Genomic DNA, 24,298 nt, shown 5'->3' with positions numbered 1-24,298 from the left:
CACAGTCACACAGACACACACACAGTCACACACACACAGACCCACACACACAGTCACACACACACACAGTCACACACACACAGTCACACACACACAGTCACACACACAGTCACACACACACAGTCACACACACACAGTCACACACACACAGACACACACACAATCACACACACACACAGTTACACACACACAGTCACAGTCACACACAGTCACACACACACAGTCACACACACAGTCACACAGTCACACACACACATACACACAAACAGTCACACACACACAGTCACACACACACAGTCACAGTCACACACACACAGTCACACACACAGTCACACACAGTCACACACACACAGTCACACACACAGTCACACACAGTCACACACACACAGTCACACACACACAGTCACACACACACAGACACAGTGACACACACACACACAGTCACACACACACAGTCACACACACAGACACACACACATAGTCACACACACACACAGACACACACAGTCACACACACTCACACACACAGTCACACACAGTCACACACACACAGTCACACACAGTCACACACACATAGACACACACACAGACACACACACAGACACCACACACAGTCACACAGTCACACACACACACAGTCACACACACACAGTCACACACACACACACAGTCACACACACAGTCACACACACAGTCACACACAGTCACACACACAGTCACACACACAGTCACACACACAGTCACACACACATAGACACACACATAGACACACACACAGGCACCCACACACACAGTCACACAGTCACACACACACACAGTCACACACACACAGTCACACACAGTCACACACAGTCACACAGACACACACACACACAGTCACACACACACAGTCACACACACACACAGTCACACACACACAGTCACACACACAGTCACACACAGACAGTCACACACACAGTCACGCACACAGTCACACACACAGTCACACACACAGTCACACACACACAGTCACACACAGTCACACACACAGTACACACACACAGACACACACACACAGTCACACACAGACACACACAGTCACACACACACACACAGTACACACACACAGTCACACAGACACACACACAGTCACACATACACACACACAGTCACACATACACAGTCACACATACACACACAGTCACACACAGTCACACACACAGTCACACACACAGACACAGTCACACACACAGACACAGTCACACACAGTGATACACACACACACTGCACACACAGTCACACACAGTCACACACAGACACACACAGTCACATACACACACTCATAACACACACACAGACACACACACAGACACACACACACAGATACAAACACACAGTGTACACACAGACACACACAGACACGCACACACAGTCACACACACACAGACACACACAGTGTACACACACAGTCACACACAGACACACACAGTGTACAGACACAGTCACACACAGACACACACACACACATACACACAGTCACACACACAAACACACACACAGTCACACACACACACAGTCACACACACAGACACACACAGACACACACACACAGACACACACACAGTCACACACACAGTCACACATACAGACACAAAGATCCCCCATATAGCCTTAACAGACTGTAGGGGCAAGTACTGTTAGCGAGCACCTATGAAGGCCGGAACAGTACATGACACACACACACAGTCACACACACACAGTCACACACAGACACACAGACACACACACAGTCACACACACACAGTGACACACACACCCCACACACACACACAGTGACACATACACAGTGACACACACACAGTGACACACACACAGACACACACACACAGACACACACATAACACAGACACACAGACACACACATAACACACAGACACACACACAGACATACACATACAGACACACAGACACACACACAGACACACAGACACACACACACACACAAACACACACACACACATACAGACACACACACACGCACAGACACACACACACAGACACAAAGATCCCCCATATAGCCTCCGACTGTAGGAGCAAGTGCTGTTAGCGAGCACCTATAACACACACAGACACACACACCCAGACACACACAGTCACACAGACACAGACATACACAGACACACACACAGACACAGAGACATACACAGATGATGATGATGCTGCTGCCGCTGATGCTGATGATGATGCTGCTGCTGATGATGATGCTGATGATGCTGCTGATGATGCTGATGACGATGCTGCTGATGATGCTGCTGCTGATGACGATGCTGCTGATGATGCTGCTGCTGATGATGCTGCTGCTGATGATGCTGCTGATGATGCTGCTGATGATGATGATGATGCTGCTGCTGATGCTGATGATGATGCTGATGATGCTGCTGCTGATGATGATGCTGATGACGATGCTGCTGATGATGCTGCTGCTGCTGATGATGCTGCTGCTGATGATGCTGCTGATGATGCTGCTGCTGAAGATGCTGCTGATGATGCTGCTGATGATGATGATGCTGCTGATGATTTTAGCTGATGATGATGATGCTGCTGCTGCTGCTGCTGATGATGCTGCTGCTGCTGATGATGCTGATGATGATGATGCTGCTGCTGCTGATGATGCTGCTGCTGCTGCTGATGATGCTGCTGCTGATGATGCTGATGATGATGCTGATGATGATGCTGCTGCTGATGATGATGATGATGCTGCTGATGATGCTGCTGCTGCTGATGATGATGATGCTGCTGATGATGCTGCTGCTGATGATGCTGATGATGATGCTGCTGATGATACTGCTGATGATGATGATGCTGCTGATGATGCTGCTACTGCTGCTGATGATGATGATGCTGATGATGATGCTACTACTGCTGATGATGCTGCTGCTGATGATGATGCTGATGATGCTGCTGCTGATGATGCTGCTACTGCTGCTGATGATGATGCTGCTGCTGCTGATGATGCTGATGATGATGCTGCTGCTGATGGTGATGATGCTAATGATGATGATGCTGATGATGCTGCTGATGATGCTGCTGATGATGCTGCTGATGGTGCTGATGATGTTGATGATGATGATGCTACTGCTGCTGATGATGATGCTACTGCCGCTGATGATGATGCTGCTGATGATGATGCTGCTGCTGATGATGATGCTCCTGCTGCTGATGATGATGATGCTGATGATGATGATGATGCTGATGATGATGCTGCTGCTGATGATGCTGCTGATGATGCTACTGCTGCTGCTGCTGATGATGCTGATGCTGCTGATGATGCTGATGATGATGCTGATGATGATGCTACTGCTGCTGATGATGATGCTGATGATGATGCTACTGCTGCTGATGATGATGATGATGCTGATGATGATGCTACTGCTGCTGCTGATGATGCTGATGATGATGCTACTGCTGATGATGATGATGCTGATGATGATGCTACTGCTGCTGATGATGATGCTGATGATGATGCTACTGCTGCTGATGATGATGATGCTGATGATGATGATGCTGTTCCAGGTTTAAATCCTCAGCGGCGTCATTGTCCAGCGGAGTGAATCGGCGAACTGAACTCTTCCTGAAGGAGAACCACCACCTACACAAGTGGGTGGTGGTGGTGAGGGTGGTGGTGAGGGTGGTGGTGAGGGTGGTGGTGAGGGTGGTGAGGGTGGTGGTGAGGGTGGTGGTGAGGGTGGTGAGGGTGGTGGTGAGGGTGGTGAGGGTGAGGGTGGTGGTGGTGAGGGTGGTGGTGAGTGGGTGAGTGAATGGATGGGTGGGTGCTAGAGGCTACCTGGGGGATCTTTGTCTGTGTGTGTAGGTGCTGCTACTCGCTACTAACAGCACTTGCCCCTACAGCCTGCTAGAGGCTACCTGGGGGATCTTTGTCTGTGTGTGTGTAGGTGCGTGTGTGTGTAGGTGCTGCTACTCGCTACTAACAGCACTTGCCCCTACAGCCCTGCTAGAGGCTACCTGGGGGATCTTTGTCTGTGTGTGTAGGTGCTGCTACTCGCTACTAACAGCACTTGCCCCTATGGCCTGCTAGAGGCTACCTGGGGGATCTTTGTCTGTGTGTGTGTAGGTGCTGCTACTCGCTACTAACAGCACTTGCCCCTACAGCCTGCTAGAGGCTACCTGGGGGATCTTTGTCTGTAGCTGTGCGCAGAATTTCTGAATCACTCAGCATCCAGTCTCCATGGGTCTGCATTCATTAAGGGTTTCCATGGCAACTGCATTTGCTCACACACAGACACGCACATACACCCACACACACACAGACACACACACGCACACACACACAGACACACATACACAGAGACACACACACACAGAGACACACACACACAGAGACACACACACAGACACACACACAGACACACACACACAGACACACACACACACAGAGACACACACACAGAGAGACACACAGACACAGAGACACACACACACACAGACACACATACACAGAGACACACACACACAGAGACACACACAGACACACACACAGACACACACACACACAGAGACACACACACACACACAGACACACACACAGACACGCACATACACACACACACACAGACACACACACAGACACACACACACAGAGACACACACACAGAGACACACACAGAGACACACACACACACAGACACACACACACAGACACACACACACACAGACACACACACACAGAGACACACACACACAGAGACACACACACACACACAGACACACACACACAGACACACACACATCCACAGTACGCACGCACATACACAAAGACACAGTGCACACACACACATGCACGGACACACATTCACAGACACGCATGCACGCACATACACACACGCACGCATGCACGCACGCACACACACGCACACACGCACACACACGCACACACGCACACACACACATACACGCACACACACACGCACACACGCACACACACACGCACACACTCACTCACTCACTCACCCGTTCTCTCGGTGAGAGAGTGAGTGGGTGGGTGAGTGGGTGAGTGGGTGAGTGGGTGGGTGAGTGAGTGGGTGAGTGAGTGGGTGGGTGGGTGGGTGAGTGGGTGGGTGGGTGGGTGAGTGGGTGGGTGGGTGGGTGAGTGGGTGGGTGGGTGGGTGAGTGGGTGAGTGCGTGATTGGTTGGTTGGGGGAGTGAGAGTGGGTGGGTGAGTAGGTGGGTGGGTGAGTGAGTGAGTGCGTGGGTGGGTGGGTGAGTGAGTGGGTGAGTGGGTGGGTGAGTGGGTGAGTGGGTGGGTGAGTTGGTGGGTGAGTGGGTGAGTGGGTGAGTGAGTGGGTGGGTGAGTGAGTGAGTGAGTGGGTGGGTGGGTGGGTGAGTGGGTGGGTGGGTGAGTGGGTGAGTGGGTGGGTGGGTGAGTGGGTGAGTGGGTGGGTGAGTGGGTGAGTGGGTGGGTGGGTGAGTGGGTAGGTGAGTTGGTGAGTGAGTGGGTGAATTGGTGAGTGAGTGGGTGAGTGAGTGAGTGGGTGAGTGGGTGAGTGAGTGAGTGGGTGAGTGAGTGAGTGGGTGAGTGGGTGGGTGAATGAGTGAGTGAGTGGCTGGGTGAGTGAGTTGGTGAGTGAGTGAGTGGGTGAGTGGGTGGGTGGTTGGGTGAGTGTGTGTGTGTACAGGTGGTAGTATCTGACTGTGTGTGTGTGTGTACAGGTGGTAGTATCTGACTGTGTGTGTGTGTGTACAGGTGGTAGTATCTGACTGTGTGTGTGTGTGTGTGTACAGGTGGTAGTATCTGACTGTGTGTGTGTGTGTACAGGTGGTAGTATCTGACTGTGTGTGTGTGTGTGTACAGGTGGTAGTATCTGACTGTGTGTGTGTGTGTGTACAGGTGGTAGTATCTGACTGTGTGTGTACAGGTGGTAGTATCTGACTGTGTGTGTGTGTACAGGTGGTAGTATCTGACTGTGTGTGTACAGGTGGTAGTATCTGACTGTGTGTGTGTGTACAGGTGGTAGTATCTGACTGTGTGTGTACAGGTGGTAGTATCTGACTGTGTGTGTGTGTGTACAGGTGGTAGTATCTGACTGTGTGTGTGTACAGGTGGTAGTATCTGACTGTGTGTGTGTGTACAGGTGGTAGTATCTGACTGTGTGTGTGTGTGTACAGGTGGTAGTATCTGACTGTGTGTGTACAGGTGGTAGTATTTGACTGTGTGTGTACAGGTGGTAGTATCTGACTGTGTGTGTGTACAGGTGGTAGTATCTGACTGTGTGTGTACAGGTGGTAGTATCTGACTGTGTGTGTGTGTACAGGTGGTAGTATCTGACTGTGTGTGTACAGGTGGTAGTATCTGACTGTGTGTGTGTGTGTACAGGTGGTAGTATCTGACTGTGTGTGTACAGGTGGTAGTATCTGACTGTGTGTGTGTGTACAGGTGGTAGTATCTGACTGTGTGTGTACAGGTGGTAGTATCTGGCTGTGTGTGTACAGGTGGTAGTATCTGACTGTGTGTGTGTGTACAGGTGGTAGTATCTGACTGTGTGTGTGTGTGTGTACAGGTGGTAGTAACTGACTGTGTGTGTACAGGTGGTAGTATCTGACTGTGTGTGTGTGTGTGTACAGGTGGTAGTATCTGACTGTGTGTGTACAGGTGGTAGTATCTGACTGTGTGTGTACAGGTGGTAGTATCTGACTGTGTGTGTGTGTGTACAGGTGGTAGTGTCTGACTGTGTGTGTGTGTGTACAGGTGGTAGTATCTGACTGTATGTGTACAGGTGGTAGTATCTGACTGTGTGTGTGTACAGGTGGTAGTATCTGGCTGTGTGTGTACAGGTGGTAGTATCTGGCTGTGTGTGTACAGGTGGTAGTATCTGACTGTGTGTGTGTACAGGTGGTAGTATCTGACTGTGTGTGTGTGTACAGGTGGTAGTATCTGACTGTGTGTGTGTGTACAGGTGGTAGTATCTGACTGTGTGTACAGGTGGTAGTATCTGACTGTGTGTGTGATGTGTTTTGTGTTCACAGCTCCGACCGTCTGATTGATGACACAATCAGGTACGCACACGTGACTGTGCACACGTGACTGTGTACACGTGTGTCACTGTGTGTGTGTGTACACTGTGTGTGTGCACGTGTGTGTGTGCACGTGTGTGTGTGCACTGTGTGTGTGTGCACTGTGTGTGTGTACACGCTGTGTGTGTACACGTGTGTGTGTACACTGTGTGTGTACACTGTGTGTGTACACGTGTGTGTGTATACACTGTGTGTGTGTACCTGTGTATATACCTGTGTGTACGCAGGTGTGTGTGTGTATGTGTGTGTGTATACGTGTTTGTGTGTGTACACGTGTGTGTGTACACTGTACGTGTGTGTGTTTACACGTGTGTGTACACTGTGTGTGTGTACACTGTGTGGGTTTATACACTGTGTGTGTGTACACGTGTGTGTGTGTACACTGTGTGTGTACCTGTGTGTGTACCTGTGTGTACACGTGTGTACACGTGTGTCTGTGTACGCGTGTGTGTGTGTACGTGTGTGTACGTGTGTGTGTACACGTGTGTGTGTGGACGTGTGTACGTGTGTTTGTACACGTGTGTGTGTGTGTACACGTGTGTGTGTGTGTACACGTGTGTGTGTGTGGACGTGTGTGTACACGTGTGTGTGTGTACGTGGGTGTGTACACGTGTGTGTGTGTGCACTGTGTACACGTGTTTGTGTGTACACTGTGTGTGTACACGTGTGTGTGTGTACACTGTGTGTGTACACGTGTTGGTGTGTCTGTACACGTATGTGTGTGTACACTGTGTGTCTACACGTGTCTGTGTATACACTGTGTGTGTACACGTGTGTGTGTGTACACGTGTGTGTGTGTACACGTGTGTGTTCGTGTGTTTGTACACGTGTGTGTGTGCGCACTGTGTGTACACGTGTGTGTACACGTGTGTGTGTACACGTGTGTGTGTACACGTGTGTGTGTGTACACGTGTACACGTGTGTGTGTGTACACGTGTACACGTGTGTGTGTGTACACGTGTACACGTGTGTATACACTGTGTGTGTACACTGTGTGTGTGTGTGTGTACACTGTGTGTGTGTGTGTGTACACTGTGTGTGTACACTGTGTGTGTACACGTGTGTGTACTCGTGTGTGTGTGTACACATGTGTGTGTGTACACTGTGTGTACACGTGTGTGTGTGTGTACACGTGTGTGTGTGTGTGTGTACACTGTGTGTGTACACATGTGTGTGTACACGTGTGTGTGTATGTGTGTGTACACTGTGTGTGTGTGTACACGTGTGTGTGTATGTGTGTGTACACTGTGTGTGTACACGTGTGTGTGTGTGTACGTGTGTTGGGAGCGGTGGTGTAGTGGTTAGCGCTATGCAGCAGGGAGAAAACGCTCATCTCAGTGTAGTAGTGTATAGTGTAGTGTATGGTAGTGTAGTGTATAGTGTAGTGTATAGTAGTGTAGTGTATAGTGTAGCAGTGTATAATGTAGCAGTGTATAGTGTAGTGTATAGTAGTGTATAGTGTAGTGTATAGTAGTGTATAGTGTAGTGTAGTGTATAGTAGTGTAGTGTGTAGTGTATAGTAGTGTATAGTGTAGTGTATAGTAGTGTATAGTGTAGTGTATAGTAGTGTATAGTTGTGTGTAGTGTATAGTGTAGTGTGTAGTGTATAGTGTAGTGTATAGTGTAGTGTGTAGTAGTGTAGTGTATAGTGTAGTGTATAGTAGTGTAGTGTATAGTAGTGTAGTGTATAGTAGTGTATAGTGTAGTGTATAATAGTGTAGTGTATAGTTTAGTGTATAGTAGTGTAGTGTATAGTGTAGTGTATAGTAGTGTAGTGTATAGTAGTGTATAGTGTAGTGTATAGTAGTGTAGTGTATAGTGTAGTGTATAGTGTAGTAGTGTATAGTAGTGTAGTGTATAGTGTAGTGTAGTAGTGTATAGTGTAGTAGTGTATAGTTGTATAGTGTAGTAGTGTATAGTGTAGTAGTTTATAGTGTAGTAGTGTATAGTGTAGTAGTGTATAGTGTAGTAGTGTATAGTGTAGTGTATAGTGTAGTGTATAGTGTAGTAGTGTGTAGTGTATAGTGTAGTAGTGTAGTGTATAGTAGTGTATAGTGTAGTGTATAGTAGTGTATAGTAGTGTGTAGTGGTGTAGTGTATAGTGTAGTGTATAGTGTAGTGTATAGTAGTGTAGTGTATAATGGTGTAGTGTATAGTGTAGTGTATAGTGTAGTGTTTAGTGTATTGTATAGTGTAGTGTAGAGCGGCACGCTAACCACTGCACCACCGCTCCCCATTCACTCACACACCCACCCACTCACTCACCCACCCACCCACTCACTCACCCACTCACTCACCCACCCACTCACTCACCCATCACCCACCCACTCACCCACTCACCCACCCACTCACCCACCCACTCACTCACTCACCCACCCACTCACTCACCCACCCACCCACCCACTCACTCACCCACCCACTCACTCACCCACCCACCCACTCACTCACCCACCCACCCACTCACTCACCCACCCACCCACTCACTCACCCACCCACCCACTCACTCACCCACCCACCCACCCACTCACTCACCCACCCACCCACTCACTCACCCACCCACCCACCCACTCACTCACCCACCCACTCACCAACTCACTCACTCACTCACCCACTCACTCACCCACCCACCCACTCACTCACCCACCCACCCACTCACCCACTCACCCACCCACCCACTCACCCACCCACTCACTCACTCACCCACCCACTCACCCACTCAACCACTCACCCACCCACTCACCCACCCACTCACTCACCCACTCACCCACCCACTCACCCACCCACTCACTCACCCACCCACCCACTCACCCACCCACCCACTCACCCACTCACTCACCCACCCACCCACTCACTCACTCACCCACCCACTCACCCACCCACTCACCCACTCACCCACTCACCCACCCACTCACCCACCCACTCACCCACTCACCCACCCACTCACCCACCCACTCACTCACCCACCCACTCACCCACTCACCCACATGGCTGTATCTATCTCTCTCTCTGCTCTCATCTATTATGCATTGGCTCTTTTGTGCCAGGGGGGATATTAAATGTTTTTGTGTGCACACACACATACAGTAGACACATACAGTAGACACATACAGTACACACATACAGTACACACATACAGTACACACATACAGTGCGCATATACAGTACATACACGCACGTACTGTACACATACAGTACACGCATACAGCACAACACTCATACAGTACACGCATATACAGTACACCTATACAGTGCACACAGTACACACACAGTACACACACAGTACACACACACACAGTACACACAGAGTACACACACACGGTACACACAGTACACACACACAGTACACACACACACAGTACACACAGTACACACACACACAGTACACACACACAGTACACACACAGTATATATACACACAGTACACACACAGTACACACAGTACACACACACAGTACACACAGTACACACACACAGTACACACACACACACAGTACGCACACACAGTACACACACACGGTACACACAGTACACACACACACAGTACACACACACAGAGTACACACACACAGTACACACACACAGTACACACAGTACACACACAGTACACACACACAGTACACACACACAGTACACACAGTACACACACACAGTACACACACACAGTACACACACACGGTACACACAGTACACAGTACACACACAGTACACACACAGTACACACAGTACACACACACAGTACACACAGTACACACACACAGTACACACAGTACACACACACAGTACACACACACAGTACACACACACACACACGGTACACACACACAGTACACACACACAGTACACACACAGTACACACACACGCAGTACGCACAACACACACAGTACACACAGAGTACACACACAGTACACAGTACACACACAGTACACACACAGTACACACACACAGTACACACACACAGTACACACACAGTACACACACTCACAGTACACACACACAGTATGTACACACACAGTACACACACACAGTACACACACACAGTACACACACACAGTACACACACAGTACACACAGTACACAGTACACACACACAGTATGTACACACAGTACACACACTCAGTATACACACAGTATACACACTCACAGTACACACACAGTACACACACACAGTACACACACAGTATACACACTCACAGTACACACACTCACAGTACACACACACAGTACACACACACAGTATATACACACAGTACACACACACACACAGTACACACACACAGTATACACACACAGTATATACACACAGTGCACACACACAGTATGCACAGTACACACAGTACACGCACACAGTACACACAGTACACACACAGCACACACACAGTATACACACACACAGTACACGTAAATAATACGTGCATGTGCCTGTGTGTTCACCTGCCTGTGTGTATGTGTGACTGTGTGTGTGTGTGACTGTGTGTGTGACTGTCTGTGTGTGTGTGTGACTGTGTCTGTGTGTATGTGTGTCTGTGTGTATGTGTGTCTGTGTGTATGTGTGTATGTGTGTCTGTGTGTGTGTCTGTGTGTGTATGTGTGTGTCTGCGTGTGTGAGTCTGTGTGTGTGTGTGAGTGTGTGTCTGTGTGTGTATGTGTCTGTGTGTGTCTTTGTGTGTTTCTGTCTCTATGCGAGTGTGTTTGTTGTTGTGTCTGTGTGTGTGTGTGACTGTGTGTGTGTGTGTGACTGTGTGTGTGTGTGTGTGCAAAACAACCCCCTACCTCCTCGCGGTGCCGGACGGGCAACTCTGTCGTGGACAGTGCTGTGGGGGGAGGGCCAATTCGGATTGGCTCCTCCCCTCGTGGCGTCTGTGTCCACCACAGGGGCTAAACGGGGGCTCTGGATGGGTGCGAGGGGCTGGTAACCCCTCCACCTTCAATTAATTACCACTAAACCACGAGTTAAACTGAAATATGTAACTAATAAGCTTGTGCCGGAGGCCCCGGGGGGACAGGCGTCTATGACGTCTCCTGGCCAAACCCCATTTGGCGGAGCCAGGAGATTGAATATCCACACTCGGGGCCCCTCCAGAAACAACGAAAAGCTACTACGGATGGCCACGTGGAATGTTCGAATGCTCACTGCGGAGGAGAGGCTGCCACTCCTCTGTCGGGAGCTGGACCGGTACCGCCTGGATCTGTGTGGCATTCAGGAGGTCCGGTGGACCGGTTCAAATCTCTATTTAACTCAATCAAAAAAGTAACCTGCAGCGCCACACCTATTACCATCATTAGGGGAAAAAACGGTGATCCAATCTCCGACCCCCAGGAACAGGTTTGCAGATGTGCTGAGCATTTCTGTGAGGTCCTGGGAGAGGGAAAATCCCTCAGCCAGGAAAACATCGTGGCACAAAGTGAGGATGACCCTGCTGAGGCTGCGGTGCCTCAAATATTGGAAGAAGTCACCCCCTGTGAGTGGCTGGCTGAGGTGCCATCTGTTGAGGAAGTACTGAGGGCGATCCGGAGTCTGAGACCAGGAAAGGCAGCGGGCAGAGATGATCTTCTAAGCGAAATGCTGAGGGAGGGTGGCGTTTATGCACAGACTGCCCTATATGACATCATAACAACAGTCTGGACCACTGGACGGGTTCCGCAGGATTAGAAGGATGCCCTGGTGGTCCCCCTTTTTGAGAATGGGGACCGCACAGACTGTAACAACTACAGGGGCATTTCACTCCTCAGTGTGCCTGGAAAGGTCCTGGCAAGGATTATTTAGCATCGCCTTGCCAGGCACGCTGAGGAGAGGCTTGCGGAGCCCCAATGCGGTTTCAGGAAAGGGCGGTCCTGCACAGATGCCATATTTTCTGTCCGTCTGCTACAGCAGAGGTGTAGGGAATTCCAAAAAGACCTACATCTCTGCTTTATTGACCTGGTCAAGGCCTATGATACCATCAGTAGGCCTGGGCTCTGGGTCGTTCTTCGTGCTTTTGGAGTACCTGACCCTCTGCTCACGATCATTAAGGACCTTCATGATGGTGAGCGGGCCCGGGTAAAACTACGTGGCCGGGAGTCAGAGCCATTCCCTGTACACCTTGGGGTGCGACAGGGAAGTCCTCTGGCTCCCACATTATTTAACATCTATTTTGACCACGTAGTTCGTGAAGCCTTCATTAGCTGTACCGGGGAAATCTCCATATGGTACAGATAGAATGGGAGGCTGATCGATGCCCGGGTGCAGTCAAGGGATGGCTCCCTATTGGTCAACCACGTTATGTATGCTGATGATTTGGTAATAGCTGCTCATTCAGAGGAGGAGTTGGAGACGCTGCTGCTGAGACTGGAGCGTGTCACTAAGAGGTGGGGCCTTACCATCAGCCCCACCAAAACTAAGCACCTGCCTGGGTATTTTGTACCATCGGACACTCCACCCCCACAACTCCCAATCGGTGATGGGGCAGTTGTGGAGCGAGTGAAGAGTTTCCCATACCTGGGCAGTGTGCTTATGACCGGCTCCAGTTTAACAGCAGAGGTCTCACTCCGAATCAGTCGAGCGGCAATATCTTTTCATCGGTTGCGTAACGCTGTGTGGAAGCTACCTGGTCTGTCGCTCCGCACTAAGCTTCAGGTCTTCTCGGCCACGGTCATTTCCTCCCTTCTCTACGCTTGCGAAACGTGGACCCCCCTAATGGAACATCTTCGCCGGTTAGAAACATTTAGGCTGGCCTGCCTGTGATCCATCCTGGGTTTAACCAGACTGGATTGTGTGAGGAGCTCACAAATCCTTGAAAGATCTGGGCAAGGTCCCATCGGTGAGCTCCTCCGGCAGGCAAGGCTGCGATGGCTGGGTCATGTAGCCCGCATGCCCAGCCACCGCATGCCGAAACAGCTTTTGTTCGGCCGGATTGAGGGGGCTAAACGGGCGCGGCACGGGCTAGAGAAGAGATGGAGTGATGTGGTACAGGAGGACGTGGAGCTGAGTGGACTTGCCGATGACTGGTACCAGCGGTGTCAAGATCGGCCTCTGTGGAGGAGGCTCGTGAAGGACGCTACTGGGCGGTTGGAGGTAGTCGCCCTCCAACAACAACGGAGGGCGGAGGAGCGACGCTCACAATAACGAGCGGAGCGCCGGGTGGCTAAAGCACAGCAGGTTGGCACAGTAGGGGGCACAGGTGGTGCATCAGCCAGTCATCTCAGTCAGTCGACCCGTGGCACCTGGGTCTGCCCCGTGACCTCCTGCCAGCGGGCGTTCGACACTCCACGTGGCCTCACGGTGCACATAGCCGGGCACAAGCGTCGTGGTGACGTCACCGCCACTTAGTGGCGAATGGCGATTGTTGTTGTTGTTGTGTGACTGTGTGTGTGTCACTGTGTGTGTGTGTGTCACTGTGTGTGTGTGTGTGACTGTGTGTGTGTGTGACTGTGTGTGTGACTGTGTGTGTGTGACTGCGTGTGTGTGTCACTGTGTGTGTGACTGTGTGTGTGACTGTGTGTGTGTGACTGCGTGTGTGTGTGTCTGTGTGTGTGTGTGACTGTGTGTGTGTGACTGTGTGTGACTGTGTGTCTGTGTGTTTGCGTGCCCAGCATTGCGATGGCGACGAAGGAGAAGCTGACGTCACAGCGAGGAGTTTACCGCTCGATCCAGAGCAAGGTGAACAGCCTGGCACGTATCCTGTGGATGAGTGAGTGGGTGGGTGGGTGAGTGGGTGGGTGGGTGAGTGGGTGGGTGAGTGGGTGGGTGGGTGGGTGAGTGGGTGGGTGAGTGGGTGGGTGGGTGAGTGAGTGAGTGAGTGGGTGAGTGGGTGGGTGGGTGGGTGAGTGGGTGGGTGGGTGGGTGAGTGGGTGGGTGGGTGGGTGAGTGGGTGGGTGGGTGGGTGGGTGGGTGGGTGGGTGGGTGAGTGGGTGGGTGGGTGGGTGAGTGGGTGGGTGGGTGAGTGGGTGGGTGGGTGAGTGGGTGAGTGAGTGAGTGAGTGGGTGGGTGAGTGGGTTGGTGGGTGAGTGAGTGGGTGGGTGGGCGAGTGAGTGGGTGGGTGAGTGGGCGAGTGAGTGGGTGGGTGAGTGAGTGAGTGGGTGGGTGAGTGAGTGAGTGAGTGAGTGGGTGGGTGGGTGGGTGAGTGGGTGGGTGAGTGAGTGGGTGGGTGGGTGAGTGAGTGAGTGAGTGGGTGAGTGGGTGAGTGAGTGAGTGGGTGAGTGGGTGGGTGGGTGGGTGAGTGGGTGGGTGAGTGAGTGGGTGAGTGGGTGAGTGGGTGAGTGGGTGAGTGGGTGGGTGATTGGGTGGGTGGGTGAGTGAGTGGGTGGGTGAGTGGGTGGGTGGGTGAGTGGGTGGGTGGGTGGGTGAGTGAGTGGGTGGGTGAGCGAGTGGGTGGGTGAGCGAGTGAGTGGGTGAGCGAGTGGGTAGATGAATGAGTGGGTGGGTGAGTGAGTGGGTGGGTGGGTGGGCGAGTGGGTGGGCGAGTGAGTGAGCGGGTGGGTGAGTGAGTGAGCGGGTGGGTGAGTGGGTGATTGGGTGAGCGAGTGGGTGGGTGAGCGAGTGGGTGGGTGAGCGAGTGGGTTGATGATTGAGTGGGTGGGTGAGTTAGTGGGTGGGTGGGTGGGTGAGTGGGTGGGTGAGCGAGTGGGTGGGTGAGCGAGTGAGTGAGTGGGTGAGTGAGTGGGTGGATGAATGAGTGGGTGGGTGAGTGAGTGGGTGGGTGGGTGAGTGGGTGGGTGGGTGAGTGGGTGGGTGGGTGGGCGAGTGGGTGGTCGAGTGAGTGAGCGGGTGGGCGAGTGAGTGAGCGGGTGGGCGAGTGAGTGAGCGGGTGGGTGAGTGGGTGATTGGGTGAGCGAGTGGGTGGGTGAGCGAGTGGGTGGATGATTGAGTGGGTGGATGATTGAGTGGGTGGGTGAGTTAGTGGGTGGGTGGGTGATTGGGTGAGCGAGTGGGTGAGCGGTTGAGCGAGTGGGTGGGCGAGTGAGTGGGTGGGTGAGTGGGTAAGTGGGTTGGCGAGTGGGTGAGCGGGTGAGTGGGTGAGTAAGTGGGTGGGTGAGCGAGTGGGTGGGTGAGTGAGTGGGTGGGTGAGCGAGTGGGTGGGTGAGTGAATGAGTGGGTGAGTGAGTGGGTGGGTGGGTGAGTGAGTGGGTGGGCGAGTGAGTGAGCGGGTGGGTGAGTGAGTGAGTGAGCGGGTGGGTGAGTGGGTGATTGGGTGAGCGAGTGGGTGGGTGAGCGAGTGGGTGGGTGAGCGAGTGGGTGGATGATTGAGTGGGTGGGTGAGTTAGTGGGTGGGTGGGTGATTGGGTGAGCGAGTGGGTGAGCGGGTGAGCGAGTGGGTGGGCGAGTGAGTGAGTGGGTGAGTGAGTGAGTGGGTGAATGGGTGGGTGGGTGAGTGGGTGGGTGGGTGAGTGGGTGAGTGAGTGGGTGAGTGAGTGGGTGGGTGGGTGAGTGGGTGGGTGGGTGGGTGGGTGAGTGGGTGAGTGAGTGGGTGGGTGGGTTACTAACAAGAAACTCTGCGAAATATGATCCTTGACCCCGACGCCTCTCCACAACAACCACCACCACCCCCACCACCATCACCACCACCAACCCAAACCCCCACCCTCAACACCCCCACCACCACCCCCACCCTCACCACCACCACCACCACCCCCACCACCACCACCACCACCCCCACCACCACCACCACGTGGTTGTGGCGATGTCTGCAGATCGATTTCCGCTGGTCAACAGCCTTCTGCAGCGGATCGCCGTTCGCAAGCGGAGAGATGCCCTGGTCCTGGCGACCATCACCGCAACCTGCATCATCATCCTGATACTCTACAGCCTGCACTAGCACAACAACCACAACAACCACAACAACAACAACCACAACAACAACCACAACAACAACCACTACAACTACTACCACTACAACTACTACCACTACTACTACCACAACTACTACCACCATCACCGCAACCTGCATCATCATCCTGATACTCTACAGCCTGCACTAGCACAACAACAACCACAACAACAACCACAACAACAATCACAACTACAACCACAACTACAACAACTACTAGAACTACCACAACTACTACCACCATCACCGCAACCTGCATCATCATCCTGATACTCTACAGCCTGCACTAGCACAACCACAACAACCACAACAACAACCACAACAACCACAACAACTACCACAACAACCACCACAACAACAACCACTAGAACTACCACAACTACTACCACCATCACCGCAACCTGCATCGTCATCCTGATACTCTACAGCCTGCACTAGCACAACAACCACAACAACAACCACAACAACTAGCACAACAACCACAACAACCACCACAACCACAACAACAACCACAACAACCACCACAACCACCACAACAACTACCACAACCACCACAACTACCACAACTACTACCAGCACCACAACTACAACTACAACCACTACAACTACTACCACCACCACCACAACTACTACCACCACTACTACCACTACTAATACCACTACCACCACAACTACAGCCACTACCACAACAACCACCACCACTACCACCACAACCACAGCTACTACCACCACCACAGCCTGCATCATCCTGCTACTATACGCCCTGCACTAGCACCACAACTACAACAACTACAACTACAACAACCACAACAACTACAACAACTACAACTACAACAACCACAACTACAACAATCACCACCACAACTACAACAATAACCACCACAACTACTACAACTACTACCACCACTACTACAACCACCACAACCACCACCACCACAACCACCACCACAACTACAACTACTACCACCACTACTACAACCACCACAACCACAACTACAACCACCACAACCACCACCACTACTACAACCACCACAACCACCACCACTACTACAACCACCACAACCACCACCACAACTACTGGGGAGATGAGCGGTGTGAGTGGTTGAGTGGGTGAGTGAGTAGGTGAGTGAGTGAGTAGATGAGTGAGTGAGTAGGTGAGTGAGTAGGTGAGTGAGTAGGTGAGTGAGTGAGTAGGTGAGTGAGTGAGTAGGTGAGTGAGTGAGTGGGTGAGTGAGTAGGTGAGTGAGTAGTGAAGTGAGTAGTTGAGTGAGTAGGTGAGTGTGTGGGTGAGTGGGTGAGTGAGTGATTGTGTGAGTGAGTGAGTGAGTAGGTGAGTGAGTGGGTGAGTGAGTGGGTGAGTGAGTAGGTGAGTGAGTGGGTGAGTGAGTAGGTGAGTGAGTGAGTAGGTGAGGCGAGTGGGTGAGTGAGTGGGTGAGTGAGTGAGTGAGTAGGTGAGTGAGTGTGTGGGTGAGTGTGTGAGCGAGTAGGTGAGTGGGTCAGTGTGTGGGTGAGTGTGTGAGTGAGTAGGTGAGTGTGTGGGTGAGTGAGTGGGTGAGTGTGTGGGTGAGTGAGTGGGTGAGTGTGTGGATGAGTGTGTGGGTGAGTGAGTGGGTGAGTGTGTGGATGAGTGAGTAGGTGAGTGAGTAAGTGAGTGAGTAGGTGAGTGAGTGGGTGAGTGAGTGGGTGAGTGAGTGGGTGAGTGAGTGGGTGAGTGAGTAGGTGAGCGAGTGAGTAGGTGAGCGAGTGAGTAGGTGAGCGAGTGAGTAGGTGAGCGAGTGAGTAGGTGAGCGAGTGAGTAGGTGAGCGAGTGAGTAGGTGAGCGAGTGAGTAGGTGAGCGAGTGAGTAGGTGAGTGAGTGAGTAGGTGAGTGTGTGGGTGAGCGAAACCGCGACGCAGAGCGCTGCGATTGGCCGCAGTTGGTCACGTGACGCCCCCCCCCCTCCCCAGCACCCCCCCCCCTCCGCTGCTGTGACGCTCAGTGAGGACACGTGAGCGAGTCCAGATTGGACCGATTTTTCTCGCTCTTTGTGACGTCAACGTTTGTCGGCGGTTGCCATGGCAACAATAAAACACGAGGTCATGAAATTTTTTCATTTTGTCTGTGTGAGTCTGTGGGTCTCTGTGTGGTGAGTCTATGGTCTCTGTGTGAGTGAGTCTATGGGCTCTCTGTGTGAGTGAGTCTATGGGTCTCTGTGTGAGTGAGTCTATGGGTCTCTGTGTGAGTGAGTCTGTGGGTCTCTGTGTGAGTGAGTCTATGGGTCTCTGTGTGAGTGAGTCTATGGGTCTCTGTGTGAGTGAGTCTATGGGTCTCTGTGTGAGTGAGTCTATTGGGTCTCTGTGTGAGTGAGTCTATGGGTCTCTGTGTGAGTGAGTCTATGGGTCTCTGTGTGAGTGAGTCTATGGGTCTCTGTGTGAGTGAGTCTATGGGTCTCTGTGTGAGTGAGTCTATGGGTCTCTGTGTGAGTGAGTCTATGGGTCTCTGTGTGAGTGAGTCTATGGGTCTCTGTGTGAGTGAGTCTATGGGTCTCTGTGTGAGTGAGTCCATGGGTCTCTGTGTGAGTGAGTCTATGGGTCTCTGTGTGAGTGAGTCTATGGGTCTCTGTGTGAGTGAGTCTATGGGTCTCTGTGTGAGTGAGTCTATGGGTCTCTGTGTGGTGAGTCTGTGGGTCTCTGTGTGAGTGAGTCTGTGGGTCTCTGTGTGAGTGAGTCTGTGGGTCTCTGTGTGAGTCTATGGGTCTCTGTGTGGTGAGTCTGTGGGTCTCTGTGTGAGTGAGTCTATGGGTCTCTGTGTGAGTGAGTCTGTGGGTCTCTGTGTGAGTGAGTCTGTGGGTCTCTGTGTGAGTGAGTCTATGGGTCTCTGTGTGGGTGAGTCTATGGGTCTCTGTCTGAGTGAGTCTATGGGTCTCTGTGTGATGAGTCTATGGGTCTCTGTGTGAGGGAGTCTATGGGTCTCTGTGTGAGTCTATGGGTCTCTCTGTGAGTGATTCTATGGGTCTCTGAGTGAGTCTACGGGTCTCTGTGAGTGAGTCTATGGGTCTCTGTGCGAGTGAGTCTATGGGTCTCTGTGTGAGTGAGTCTATGGGTCTCTGTGTGAGTGAGTCTATGGGTCTCTGTGTGAGTGAGTCTATGGGTCTCTGTGTGGTGAGTCTGTGGGTCTCTGTGTGAGTCTATGGGTCTGTGTGAGTGAGTCTATGGATCTCTGTGTGAGTGAGTCTATGGGTCTCTGTGTGAGTGAGTCTGTGGGTCTCTGTGTGAGTGAGTCTATGGGTCTCTGTGCGAGTGAGTCTATGGGTCTCTGTGCGAGTGAGTCTATGGGTGTCTCTGTGTGAGTGAGTCTGTGGGTCTCTGTGTGAGTGAGTCTATGGGTCTCTGTGAGTGAGTCTAGGGGTCTCTGTGTGAGTGAGTCTATGGGTCTCTGTGTGAGTGAGTCTATGGGTCTCTGTGTGAGTGAGTCTATGGGTCTCTGTGTGAGTCTATGGGTCTCTGTGTGGTGAGTCTATGGGTCTCTGTGTGAGTGAGTCTATGGGTCTCTGTGTGACTGAGTCTATGGGTCTCTGTGTGACTGAGTCTATGGGTCTCTGTGTGGTGAGTCTGTGGGTCTCTGTGTGAGTGAGTCTATGGGTCTCTGTGTGAGTGAGTCTATGGGTCTCTGTGTGAGTGAGTCTATGGGTCTCTGTGTGAGTGAGTCTATGGGTCTCTGTGTGAGTGAGTCTATGGGTCTCCGTGCGATTGAGTCTATGGGTCTCTGTGTGAGTCTATGGGTCTCTGTGTGAGTGAGTCTATGGGTCTCTGTGTGAGTGAGTCAATGGGTCTCTGTGTGAGTGAGTCTATGGGTCTCTGTGTGAGTGAGTCTATGGGTCTCTGTGTGGTGAGTCTGTGGGTCTCTGTGTGAGTCTATGGGTCTCTGTGTGAGTGAGTCTATGGGTCTCTGTGTGAGTGAGTCTATGGGTCTCTGTGTGAGTGAGTCTATGGGTCTCTGTGTGAGTGAGTCTGTGGGTCTCTGTGTGAGTGAGTCTATGGGTCTCTGTGTGAGTGAGTCTGTGTGTCTCTGTGTGAGTGAGTCTATGGGTCTCTGTGTGAGTGAGTCTATGGGTCTCTGTGTGAGTGAGTCTGTGGGTCTCTGTGTGAGTGAGTCTATGGGTCTCTGTGTGAGAGAGTCTATGGGCCTCTGTGTGAGTGAGTCTATGGGTCTCTGTGTAAGTGAGTCTATGGGTCTCTGTTTGAGTGAGTCTAGGGGTCTCTGTGTGAGTGAGTCTATGGCTCTCTGTGTGAGTCTATGGGTCTCTGTGTGACTGAGTCCTATGGGTCTCTGTGTGAGTCTATGGCTCTCTGTGTGAGTCTATGGCTCTCTGTGTGAGTGAGTCTATGGGTCTCTGTGTGAGTGAGTCTGTGGGTCTCTGTGTGAGTGAGTCTATGGGTCTCTGTGTGACTGAGTCTATGGGTCTCTGTGTGAGTGAGTTTATGGGTTTCTGTGTGAGCAAGTCTGTGGGTCTTTGTGTGAGTCTGTGGGTCTCTGTGTGGTGAGTCTGTGGGTCTCTGTGTGAGTCTATGGGTCTCTGTGTAAGTGAGTCTATGGGTCTCTGTTTGAGTGAGTCTATGGCTCTCTGTGTGAGTGAGTCTATGGGTCTCTGTGTGAGTGAGTCTATGGCTCTCTGTGTGAGTCTATGGGTCTCTGTGTGATTGAGTCTATGGGTCTCTGTGTGAGTCTATGAGTCTCTGTGTGAGTGAGTCTATGGGTCTCTGTGTGAGTGAGTCAATGGGTCTCTGTGTGAGTGAGTCTATGGGTCTCTGTGTGAGTGAGTCTATGGGTCTCTGTTTGAGTGAGTCTATGGGTCTCTGTGTGAGTGAGTCTATGGCTCTCTGTGTGAGTCTATGGGTCTCTGTGTGAGTGAGTCTATGGGTCTCTGTGTGAGTCTATGGGTCTCTGTGTGAGTGAGTCTATGGATCTCTGTGTGAGTGAGTCTGTGGGTCTCTGTGTGAGTGAGTCTGTGGGTCTCGGTGTGAGTTCTATGGGTCTCTGTGTGAGTGAGTCTATGGGTCTCTGTGTGAGTGAGTCTATGGGTCTCTGTGTGAGTGAGTCTATGTCTCTTTGTGTGGTGAGTCTATGGGTCTCTGTGTGAGTGAGTCTATGGGTCTCTGTGTGAGTCTATGGGTCTCTGTGTGAGTCTATGGCTCTCTGTGTGAGTGAGTCTATGGGTCTCTGTGTGAGTGAGTCTATGGGTCTCTGTGTGAGTGATTCTATGGGTCTCTGTGTGAGTGAGTCTATGGGTCTCTGTGTGAGTGAGTCTATGGGTCTCTGTGTGAGTGAGTCTATGGGTCTCTGTGTGAGTGAGTCTATGGGTCTCTGTGTGAGTGAGTCTATGGGTCTCTGTGTGAGTGAGTCTATGGGTCTCTGTGTGACTGAGTCTATGGGTCTCTGTGTGAGTGAGTCTGTGGGTCTCTGTGTGAGTGAGTCTGTGGGTCTCTGTGTGAGTGAGTCTATGGGTCTCTGTGTGACTGAGTCTATGGGTCTCTGTGTGAGTGAGTCTATGGCTCTCTGTGTGGTGAGTCTATGGCTCTCTGTGTGAGTGAGTCTATGGGTCTCTAGTGAGTCTATGGGTCTCTGTGTGAGTGAGTCTATGGCTCTCTGTGTGAGTGAGTCTATGGGTCTCTCTGTGACTGAGTCTATGGCTCTCCGTGATGAGTATGAGTCTCCGCGCGAGTGATCCGATCGAAATCCCTGATTTCCATTACGATCATTGGGGATTTTATTACTAATAAAACGGCATGTTGCGATCTCCACTGCCGCTGTGCCGCGCGTCATCACGTGGTCCGAGATGATAGAAACAATGGCCCGAGTCCATCATTGGCAATAGGTAACGGCAAAGACGCTCCTTCCGTGGCTGTACCGGAGGCAAATCTCCGTCCGGCGCCGGCTGACGCCATTCTCCCGCGGAGGGAGGAGAGATGGTGGTTGTTGTAGCAGCGACTTGGGGTCGCTCGGTCACTGGCCAGGGTCAGCAAGTCCGGCGGCGGCACCACGTGGTGGTGGTGGTGGTGGTGTGGCCCCCCACAATATGGCCCCGGGGCTGTGACGGGGGGTGGGGGATAAGCCCCGGGCGCGGGTTGGTGAGAGGTTGAGTTTTTTTTTTAAGGGGGCACCACGGGGTGAGCAGATACTACACACTCACACACAGCTCCTACACACACTCACACACAGCCACTACACACACACTCACAGCTCCTACACACTCACACACAGCCACTACACACACACTCACAGCCCCTACACACACACTCACAGCCCCTACACACACACTCACAGCCCCACCCCACCCAGCCCCACCCAGCCCCTCCCCTCCCACCTCCACCCCCACCCAGCCCCACCCTCCCCACCCAGCCCCACCCCACCCAGCCCCTCCCCCACCCAGCCCCACCCCACCCAGCCCCTCCCCACCCTCCCTACCCAGCCCCTCCCCCACCCAGCCCCTCCCTCCCCACCCAGCCCCTCCCCCACCCAGCCCCACCCCACCCAGCCCCTCCCCACCCAGCCCCTCCCCACCCAGCCCCTCCCACCTCCACCCCTACCCAGCCCCTCCCCCACCCCACCCAGCCCCACCCTCCCTACCCAGCCCCTCCCCCACCCAGCCCCTCCCCTCCCCCACCCAGCCCCTCCCTCCCCACCCAGCCCCTCCCCTCCCTCCCCACCCAGCCCCTCCCCTCCCCACCCCACCCAGCCCCTCCCCCACCCAGCCCCTCCCCACCCAGCCCCTCCCCACCCTCCCCACCCAGCCCCACCCAGCCCCACCCAGCCCCACCCCACCCAGCCCCTCCCCACCCTCCCCTCCCAGCCCCTCCCATTTTTGGATGCACAACGGAGGGACGATTTCGATTTAAATCTTTCGCGACGGCAAGGATTCAACTCCTTTGGTTCTTTCGGTCAAAGTCACCACCACGTAGAATGAGATAATAAATTAATAAATTAATAAATTAATAAATTAACACGATAAAATCCTCACGACGTTTCGGCCGACAACACAAGTGGACTCGGCCTGAACAAGGCCCGCTTGTGTTGTGGCCGAAACGTCTAACCGCGTGATTTAATTTCAATTAATTTATTATTTTATTATCATTCTACGTGGGTGGTGACTTTACCGAAAGAACCAACCAAAACGGACGGACACACGCAACAAATCCCTCTGTGGGTAGCTGCTGCTGCTGCTGGTGGTGTAGTATCAAGGAGGATCCTGCCCAGTACAATGGGAGGCCGATCGATGCCCGGGTGCGGTCAAGGGATTGGCTCCCTATTGCTCAACCACGTTATGTATGCCGGTGATTTGGTGATGGCTGCTCAGTCAGAGGAGGAGTTGGAGACGCTGCTGCTGAGACTGGACGGGTTCCGCAGGATTGGAAGGATGCCCTGGTGGGTCCCCCTCTTTAAGAAGGG

General features: G+C 52.4%; 1 protein-coding gene and 1 long non-coding RNA gene across 7 annotated transcripts in view; both read left to right on the top strand.

Moving 5' to 3' along the window:
• Positions 1–17,272, top strand: part of GOSR1 (golgi SNAP receptor complex member 1) — a 75,921-nt gene extending 58,649 nt beyond the window's left edge. For all 6 annotated transcript variants that reach the window (XM_076057734.1, XM_076057737.1, XM_076057736.1 and 3 more), the window contains 4 exons: positions 3,553–3,636; positions 7,021–7,050; positions 14,639–14,721; positions 16,736–17,272. In XM_076057734.1, the coding sequence (XP_075913849.1) occupies positions 3,553–3,636; positions 7,021–7,050; positions 14,639–14,721; positions 16,736–16,860 (322 nt within the window). In that variant the 3' untranslated portion in view covers positions 16,861–17,272. The remainder of the gene's footprint in view (positions 1–3,552; positions 3,637–7,020; positions 7,051–14,638; positions 14,722–16,735) is intronic.
• Positions 17,273–17,965: 693 nt separating this feature from the next.
• On the top strand, positions 17,966–18,960 carry LOC142907862 (uncharacterized). The gene is made up of 2 exons (XR_012931307.1): positions 17,966–18,082; positions 18,135–18,960. It is a non-coding gene; the product is annotated as an uncharacterized LOC142907862 (long non-coding RNA).
• The last annotated feature ends 5,338 nt before the right edge of the window (positions 18,961–24,298 follow it).

The sequence above is a fragment of the Petromyzon marinus genome, chromosome 84 (genome assembly GCF_048934315.1).
Source record: "Petromyzon marinus isolate PM22_M1 ecotype Great Lakes invasive population chromosome 84, UKy_Petmar_22M1.pri1.0, whole genome shotgun sequence".
Taxonomy (NCBI): domain Eukaryota; kingdom Metazoa; phylum Chordata; class Hyperoartia; order Petromyzontiformes; family Petromyzontidae; genus Petromyzon; species Petromyzon marinus.
Note: the sequence above shows the minus strand (reverse complement) of the source record. Positions and strands in the feature narration are given on the sequence as shown.